At 38.4% G+C, this 9,523-nt stretch overlaps 1 protein-coding gene across 1 annotated transcript in view; it reads right to left on the bottom strand.

Moving 5' to 3' along the window:
* Positions 1 to 772: 772 nt before the first annotated feature.
* POC1B (POC1 centriolar protein B) overlaps positions 773 to 9,523 on the bottom strand; it is a 95,213-nt gene continuing 86,462 nt past the window's right edge. The window contains exons 10-11 of the mRNA XM_077772158.1: positions 4,697 to 4,915; positions 773 to 1,132 (exon numbers count right to left, since the gene is read on the bottom strand). Coding sequence (XP_077628284.1) covers positions 1,028 to 1,132; positions 4,697 to 4,915 — 324 coding nt within the window. The 3' untranslated portion in view covers positions 773 to 1,027. The remainder of the gene's footprint in view (positions 1,133 to 4,696; positions 4,916 to 9,523) is intronic.

Raw genomic sequence — 9,523 nt, 5'->3', positions numbered from 1 at the left:
ACCCTAAGCATTTTTTAGAATGCCAGTCTCATTTTTATTTTGTTTTAAATCACAATTCATTAAAAAAAAATAGGAAGACAATCATGTGAACAGTATATGTACTTATTACTCAGCTACCAAAATCGCCCTAAGCAGCATTTCTGAGGCATGTGAATGTACCTGTGTGTTTGTAAATATTACTGTTGCTTCTTTCCAGCTTCAGAGCATACTGAAATCACTCTAACGCTGGCTTTGTCAACTTGGGTCTGGACACGACCCAAATCATTCAGTGCACTCATCTACGAGATGAAAGATGCGTGAGCTTCATGCATTTTTAGCTCTTCATTTTCTTTCAGGCTGAGCAAAGGACAAGCCATGTACACTGTAAGTTAAGTAAGCATCCGCTGCCCTGTGCCACGTATCTGCTGTCGCTAATTAAAATAAGTGTGTTCCTGCTGTGGGAATTCTACGCTTTGGGAATTTTATAAGATCAGCATTTCAGGGCCATTGTTAAGAAAGTATTAATGAATGTTTTTGAGCTAAAAGAAATAGGAGTCAGACTACTAACTCATTCCCTGCACACAGGATGCTGTTCCAGAGGTAACTGTATTACTTCACCCCAAGGGTGTTGCTCGCTAAAGAAACACATCCATTGCTTTAAGGAATTGCCTGAACGTGATCAACTGCAATGATTTAACAATGAAATTCAAAGATTTGGTTACTGTCCTGGCAGGATTTGGACTAGAACTGAAAACTGGCATTTAAAATAATATGGGGGAAAATATAGAGCCACTTGAATACTTATCACTTTATTACTGCAATCATAAATGGTAATGATTTGAATTAGTCCTTGACATTGATTTGTGTGTTTAAATTGGTCGTTAATTATACCTTTTCTGCCTTTGGTTCTGTTGCTCACCCTTTTAAGAGACGTCATGATCATGATAATCAGTACACGGTTGTGTTGCGTGAAGGAAGCATCTCGTACTACCTTCCAGAGACTATGTACATGTGTTCATTTATCATGCCTCTGCTCATAGTTTTCTATTTAACTTTTCTGCTGGAGAGCACTGAAAAGCCTGTGCTGATTTTCAAGGCAGTCTTTCAGCTTATCCTCGGTCAAAGTCAGTCGCTGCTCCAAGATTGAAACAGTCTGTAAAAGGAGGACAAAATAATCAATGTCTGGTGACCTGATGGTGAGGACGGTGATGGTCATCTCTGCAGAGGGTTCCTTTTAGGAACTGGAATGTCCACCCTTTTGCCAGGAAGGGGCTCAAAAGTGAACCCCAGAGTTTGTTCAGCTTTTGGGCTCTACCGTGGGGCAAAAAGCACCAGCAAGCAATTTGAGGAAAAGAAATCTGATGGCTTTGGGGAGAAGAGAGTAAGAGATGAGGCCTTCTTGTCTGGCCTCCTAAAGCACCAATGCCAGGGAAGAGGCCACATGAACCATTCTAAGCGGGCTCTCGTGCTATATGGCAGTGTCGGGGGTGGAGGCCAAATGCCACCTGCCCAGCCCACGGGCTCCTTAAATGTCATCGCTGGTCATTCTGGCATGATCAATCCATGATGGACCATAGCTATGCCACCCCAGGGAGCTGGACACCTAGTTTACTTTGAAAATATTACAATGACTGGCATCAGTTCTTACAGCCTGAAAATGATAACGGCACCTCCCGGGGTGTTAGGAAGACTGGATAAAATAATGCACGGAAAATGCTTATGCCAGTGCCCGGCACACAGGACTTGGTGAATCTTAGCTATTTTAACCCCTTTGGCTAACAAATGAGCTTCTGACTACACACATGTGTATACACACACACACACACACAAACACACACACACACACACACACACTAATGGCTACTTTTAAATGTGGCAAATCCAATTTTTTGTGATATTGACTACTTTATCTTCAATCTTTTATATTTCCTTTAAACTCTTTATTCTAAAATAAAATGGATTCAGGAAGCTGCACAGAACACATGTCCCTTAATGAATTCTCATGAGAAAAGCAGCCTCATAACTAGTTCAAGAACTGGAACTCTGCCAAGGAGTTACTCCCAGGGGCCTCGCCGAGTCCGCACTCCTGCCCTCCTGCGAGAACAGCTGCATTCCTGACCAAGTAACTTTCTTGCGTCTCTTTATGGTTTTATCTTTCAGGTGTGTGTCCCTTGACACTGTAATTTTGTCTTACCCATTTGCAAAGTTTGATACGTCATTTAAAGTTCCTTTTAACCTACAGCTTCTCATCCCCTCTCCCTTTTTTCTTTATAATTTGTTGACAGACTCAGGCCATTTTGAGTAGAGTCTGCCTGTAGTGCTTCCACCAGCCTGAATGTGAAGAGGAGCACGCTAAGGGTTCAGTCTGGTCTATTTGGTTCTCTGCCTGTTCTATACATTGCAGCTGGATTCAAAGGCTTTAGTAGACTTGTACTAGATCTTTAAGACTATAGATCTACCAAGATCTATAGATAAGACTATAGGTAGTGCTCTATTTCGTTATAAGATATGTCAATAAGGTTTGATTTCTTTTCTCATGATGTTGGGAATTGCTCAGTGCCTGAATCTATTAATTCGTGAGGATTATAAATGATGATATTCTAATCTCATCCTTCAAAAAAAGTACTAGTTAGGGTAATTTGTTAATAAGAGACCCTTTCCTCATCTACTACTTGGCTATCTAGTACTAGAGTTCATATAGGAAAGGCAAAATAAATGCTTGGTCATTTTAGTCAACAAGTTTCAAGGCAATGAGCTGATTCCCTATCACCTTCTGAAGGCAAACATTTTTTAAAAATCATTATTTACCAGCTTTTGCTTTTATAGTCCATACTATGGATTATGACTAATTAAAAATGATGCTGATAATATTTTTTTACCATTTCTTGAGTACCTATATGGGCCAAGCGTTTTGCCATATATTTTATACACATTATCCCAATCCCACATGCTAAAGCTGTTGATATGTATATTAGCAACACCTTGAACACAAGTTAACTCCATTTATCTACCATATAAATGTAATTTTATTTTATTTCTAATTATAGCTCAGTACAGATAGGTTATAAACACAGAGACTAAGTTAGGCGATGTTCAGTCATCTGTAATTAAAGTGCGTCAGAACATGTTTATTTTACTTGCTACTTGCCCACAGATTCAGTGTTTCTATTTTGCAAGTGTGTTGGGCTTGCTTTTAACCTCTTAATTGTAAAAAGGAAGCCAGCCTTTCAAAATTAAAAGGGACAGTGAATAAAGCTAAAGTGGTTCATTTAACTTTGAATTGGGTAAAAAGGAGAGATGGGTCATGAGGCTATGGACAGATTCATTTGGAAGAGTCTCTAAGAATGACCGACATCAAACACAACAGTATAGGTGAAGAAGCTGTGGCAATATGGGGAATAAGCCAACCGATACTAAATCTGGCATGAGGCCAAAGGGGAAACTGCCTTTAAAGGAAAGAAATGTCTGATAAACACAGAGAAAGTCACCTCCAGCACAGTATTACAATATGAAAATTGGTGATTTAAATATGATTTTCACTGAACAAATCATATGATGACTCCAAGTTCTCACATGGCTCTTTCCCACATTCTGACAGGACCCCCAAAACCACATACATGCCCCTTGCCTCTAAAGGCCCTGAGATGTTATTTGTGGGTTTTTAGTATCCATTTAATTAGTGGTTCTAAACCCTGGCTATAAAACAGAGTCATACTGGGTTAAGAGACAAATGACAGGCCCTTACCCCAGACCAATGTCAATGGATCTCTGGAGATGAGAATTGGCCATCCGTATGCTTTATAACTGCCCAGGTGATTATAATGTGCAGCAGTGATGAGAACAGAATGAGAGGATTTCTATGTGAGAGCTATTCCAACTCAAAATATGTATTATGGAAAAGTAATTGACATCTCTCCAGTTCACATTATAGCCTCTCTTTCTGTATAACTTATAACAAGGTCTGCTCATTCTGTGTATCGGAGGAATAATAAGACTTCTTCCAAGGAAACACTTAATCCACAGAGTTGGAGGAGTTACCGCAACACATAACTTCCCTTAAATGACATCTTTATCTCCTGATGGAGAGTTGGAAGACCCTTGGTATATGAAGACCCACAGTATACCTTCTTTGCAAATGTAAAATGGCATCAAAGGACAAGGTGATTTCTAAAACAAGAATGCAAAAACTATCACCTCCAAGAGAACACTGAGGCAATGTAAAAAGCTTTGAAATTAGGAAAGTTACATCTTGGACAGTGAGAAGATCTGTAGAGTGAAGAACTATAAACTTTGTCACAATTTCATTCTAACCAGAAACTGTTCATCATTTTGCTGTGGCCCTAAATATTTCTTTGACAATGTCCTAATCTGAACATACTACATCAAAAACCTTAGGGTAAAGCGCTACTGAGCAGAATCAAATACCTTTATAGCATGGAGGACCAGTGCTATTCTTCATAGTCTCCGCTGTTGCTTCTGGCCTCCGGAAGCCTGATATAGCACCAGGGCACGCGTGCGCACACACGTGTGGGCTCTGCTCTGCCCTCTGTAGTACCTTACTATCGCAGTCCGGCAGAGCAGGCCTTGCTATCTGGATGGCCACCCCGAGCGTGCCTTTCTGAGAAAAAAGAATTGCCCCTGCCTGCGAGTTCTGCAACCTGCGGTAACCAGGATTGTTTCACTAGCCCTTAAGTACATGCAAAGCGTGCTGACCCACCTGTGTCAGTACATTGAGCTGTTCCATGATATGCTCTAAAGCATCGGTCACGGCGAGCGGTACGCTTCGCTGGCTCTCAGAGGGGAAGTCACTCATGTCTTCGGTTTTCTTTTTCAAGGCCACTGGTGAACATTCCGATGACAATAAAGAAGGGTTCAAGAAATAGCTGTTGATCTCTTCACCCTTGTCTGCTGAGGTTCTAACAGCGGTATCTGTTGTCTTTGACATCATAGAAAAGACAAGAAGAGTTATATTTTCCAAACCTTAAAAGGAGTTTCCAATAGTCCTCTTCTAAATACCCAGCTTTCATTTCATTGTTTATCCTCAACTACAGTATTAAAGAAATGACTCTGCAGGGAGAAAATAAAGCTGACAATGAATAGAGAAAATTCACTATTTTCCTTGATATTTTAATGAAATACACTTTGTATTTATCTTTCTGAAAGATGAGGCATTTTACCACTAAAAAGACTGTTAGATGCAATCCAGTTTTTTTTTTTTAAATTTTTAACATTTATTTATTATTGAGAAACAGAGAGAGACAGAGCATGAACAGGGGAGGAGCAGAGAGAAGGGGAGACACAGAATCTGAAGCAGGCTCCAGGCTCTGAGCTGTCAGCACAGAGCCCGATGTGGGGCTTGAAACCACAAACAGCGGGATCATGACCTGAGCTGAAGCTGGATGCTTAAGCGACTGAGCCACTCAGGCGCCCCAGTCCAGTTCTTAATTAAAAACAAATACCATACCAAGATGACAATTACTTTTACAAAAATAAAAAATAACAAGTATTGGTGAGGATGTGGAGAAATCAGAACCTGCATGCAACTGCTGGTAGGAATATAAAATGGTGCAGCTGCTGTAGGAAACAGTTGGGCTGTTCCACAAAAGTTAAACATAGAATTACCATATGATCTAACAATTATTCCACTCCTAAGTATAAATCCAAAAGAACTGAAAGCAGGGACTTAGGTACTTGTACACCACTGTTCATAGAAGTTTTGTTTTTTTTTTTTGTTTTTTTTTTTAAATTTTTTTTTAATGTTTTATTTATTTCTAGGAGAGAGACAGAGAGAGAGACAGCATGAGCAGGGGAGGGTCAGAGAGAGAGGGAGTCACAGACTGAAACAGGCTCCAGGCTCTGAGCTGGCAGTCAGCACAGAGCCCGATGCGGGGCTCGAACCCACGAACCGCGAGATCATGACCTGAGCAAAAGTCGGACGCTTAACCGACTAAGCCACCCAGGCGCCCCCATAGAAGTTTTATTCACAACAGCCAAAAGGTGGAAACAATATGAGTATCCATCAGCCGATAAATATATAAACAAAATGTGGTATATACATCCAATAGAACATTATTTAGCCACCAGAATGACTGGAATTCTGATACATGCTACAATAGGATGAACCCTGAAAATACAATGCTAAGTGAAATAAGCCAAACTCAAAGGAAAATAGTGTATGAGTCTACTAATATGAGGTCTGAAAAACATGCAAATTCACAAAGACAGAAACAGTAAAGTTACTATGGGCAGGAGGGTCGGGGAGGGTGGAGTTATTGCTTGATGGGTACAGAGTTTCTGTTTGGAATGGTGAAAAAGTTCTCAAAATAGATAGTGGTGATGATTACACAACATCGTGAATACTTATTGCCAGTAAACTGTACACTTAAAAGTAGTTAAAAGGGTAAATTTTATGTTGTCTATATTTTACTACAGTAAAATAAAAAACAAAACAAAACAACAACTGTCCAAACATATGGTAATGAACAATCGAAAATAAAATTTTAAAAACTAACCCCATTTACAATAGCATCAAAAGGAATAAGATACTTAGGATAAATTTAACAAAAGAAGTGTAAGACTGGTACACTGAAAACTGCAAAATCACTGAAAGAAATTAAAGATCTAAATAAATGGAAAAGCATACACACCTGTGACAAGTTCACAGACCAACTGGAACACTTTATACTGTTAAGATGGCAATACTACTCCTCAAATTGATATGTACAGATATAATTCCTATCAAAATCTTAGCTGCCTTGTTTGCAGAAATTGACAAGCTGATCTTAAAATTCATAAGGAAATGCAAGGAACCCAGAATAGCCAAAATAGCATTGAAGAAAAAAGTTAGAAGACTCACACTTCCCAATTTCAAAATTTACTACAAAACTACAGTAGTGAAGACAGTATGGCAATGGGCATAAAGACAAACACACAGATCAATGCAACAGAATTGAAAGTCCAAAAGTAAGTCCTTCCACTTATGGTCAGTTTGTTTTTGAATAAGGTCACCAAGACAATTTAATGGGGAAAGAATAGTGTTTTTCACAAATGATATTGGAAAAAGTAGATGTCTACGTTCAAAAGAATGAATTTGGACCCTTACCTCACACCATATACAAAGTTACCTCAATATGGATCATAGACTTAAATATAAGAACTAAAACTATAAAACTCTTAGAAGAAAACATACAAGTAAATTTTCCTGACTTTGGACAGACACAGGCTTTTTAGACACAACACCAAAAGTACAAATAACTGACTAAATAAATAAATAAATTGGACTTTCTCAAAATTAAACACTTCCATGCTCAAAAGATACCATAAAGAAACTGGAAAAAAAAAAAAAAACTCCACAGAATAGAACATTTGCAAATCATATATTTGATAAGAGACTTGCCAATGAACATATAAAGAACATATGAACTCTTACAACTCAAATATAAAAAGAAAAATGGTCAAAGGATCTGAATAGATGTTTCTCCGAAGATACACAAATGGTCAATAAGCTCATAAAAAAGATGCTCAACATCATTAGCCATCAGAGAAATGCAAATCAAAGCCACAATGAGATACCACTTCATACCCACTAGGATGACTAAAACAAAAAAGAATCTAAGAAATGTTGGTGAAGATGTAGAGAAATTGGAACCCTCAATATAGTCATTAGTGCAACTGTATAACAGTGCAACCACTTTGGAAAGTAGTTTGGGTAGTTCCTTGAAATGTTAAATATAGAATTACCAAAAGAGCTAGCAATTCCATTCCTTGGTATATACCGCAGATAAACAAAACTTGTTTATGAATGTCACGGAGGCATTATTCTTAATAGCCCAGGTACAATTCATATGCATCCAAATGCTGTGATAATGAATGGATAAACAAAATGTGGTATATATCCATACAATGAATATTATTTACCCACAAAAGGAATGGAGTACTAATATATGCTATAATGTGGATGAGCCTTGAAAACATTAAGCTAAGTTCAGGAAGCTATACACAATGGCCATGCATTGTGTGATTCCACATACATGAAATGGTCAGAACAGACAAATGTATGAGGACAGACTGAGATTACTGGTTGCCAAGAGCTAGGAAGAGAGAAGAAGGAGGAGAGATTGTAGTGGGTATGAGGGTGATGAAAATGTTCTAAAATTCTCGGTCACTTGGCAGTTCAGTCTGTAGAGCACAGGACTCTTGATCTCAAGGTTGTGAGTTTGAGCCCCATGTGGGTGAGAAGCCAAAAAAAAAAAGAAAAAGAAAAAGAGAGAGGCAGAAAGAGGAAGGAAGGAAGGGAGAGGGAGAGAGGGAATAAATGGAGAGAGGGAGGGATGGAGGGAATAAAATGTTCTATGATTCTTTTTGGAGTGGTAAAATATTCTAAAATTAGGTAGTGATGATGGTTACACAACTTTGTGAATATACTAAAAACCATTGAATTACACACTTTAAAACGGTGAATTTTACAGTATGTGAATTATATCTTATTAAAGCTATTGTGAAAAACAAATAAAAATCTAAATACACATATCACAGAAAATTTTTAAAGTTTTTAATCAATTTTACATTTCTGGTTATCACATGAGAGTTCCTGAGAGGTTACCTCTCAAACATGTTACCTTAATGATGACGATGATGGTGACAACAGGGCTTGCTAAGTACTTGGTACTGTTTCAAGTACTTTACACATATAAACTGATTTAATTCTCACAATAATCCCATCAAGTAGGTTCTACTAATATTCCCATTTTATAGATGAGGAAACAGATACAGAAAGAACGAATAACTTGCCCAAGGCCATACACGTAGGAAAGATGTATGAGACATAACCAATCATAAATCTCCATGATCCTCCCAACCATTTTTTAGGAATATGAAAACTTTCAAGTTTCCCCTGTCACAATCTTATAAATTCACCATTTGTTGAAAATAACAAAAACAAACTCAAAATCCACCATTTGCAATTCAAGTGTATTTTAAAAGGGTGTATAAAACACATCTTTGTACTCCTACCTGGCTCAGGGGTCTCTCTGTTTGTTCACTCAACAAACAGGCCCAGGGCCCCGCTCTGTGCTAGGCACCATTCTAGGCAGCGAGAACCCAGCAGTGGGCGGCACGATCCAACATTTGGCTCTCCTGAAGCTTGAGCCTTTCAGTCATTTGGTAATATATCTTCTCTACTCTTCACCCTCAGAAATTTATAAACTTATATTTTTGTTTTATTGTCTAGCAGGCTATATTTATCTTCAAAAGCCATCCTGGTTGCTGAGCAGTTTTGCTCTGTACCCCCCAAGACCCTCCCCTGCCCTTTGTGATATGCCTGACAATGTTAAAGTGTGAACCTGAAATACCTGAGTCATATTATTTTAGGATATGAAGCACTCATTTAAAATCCACACCCCAAAACAATCCCATTACTAGCCCTCTGAATTATTCATTCCACATGAGGAAGAAAAGCTAAAATTGTCATTAAAATGTCCAGAAGCAAAATTCCTAGCAATCACAGACCATGGAGGAACACGTTAACAAAGGATTTTTAATGCTA

The sequence above is a fragment of the Crocuta crocuta genome, unplaced genomic scaffold (genome assembly GCF_008692635.1).
Source record: "Crocuta crocuta isolate KB4526 unplaced genomic scaffold, BGI_CrCroc_1.0 scaffold216, whole genome shotgun sequence".
Taxonomy (NCBI): Eukaryota; Metazoa; Chordata; class Mammalia; order Carnivora; family Hyaenidae; genus Crocuta; species Crocuta crocuta.
Note: the sequence above shows the minus strand (reverse complement) of the source record. Positions and strands in the feature narration are given on the sequence as shown.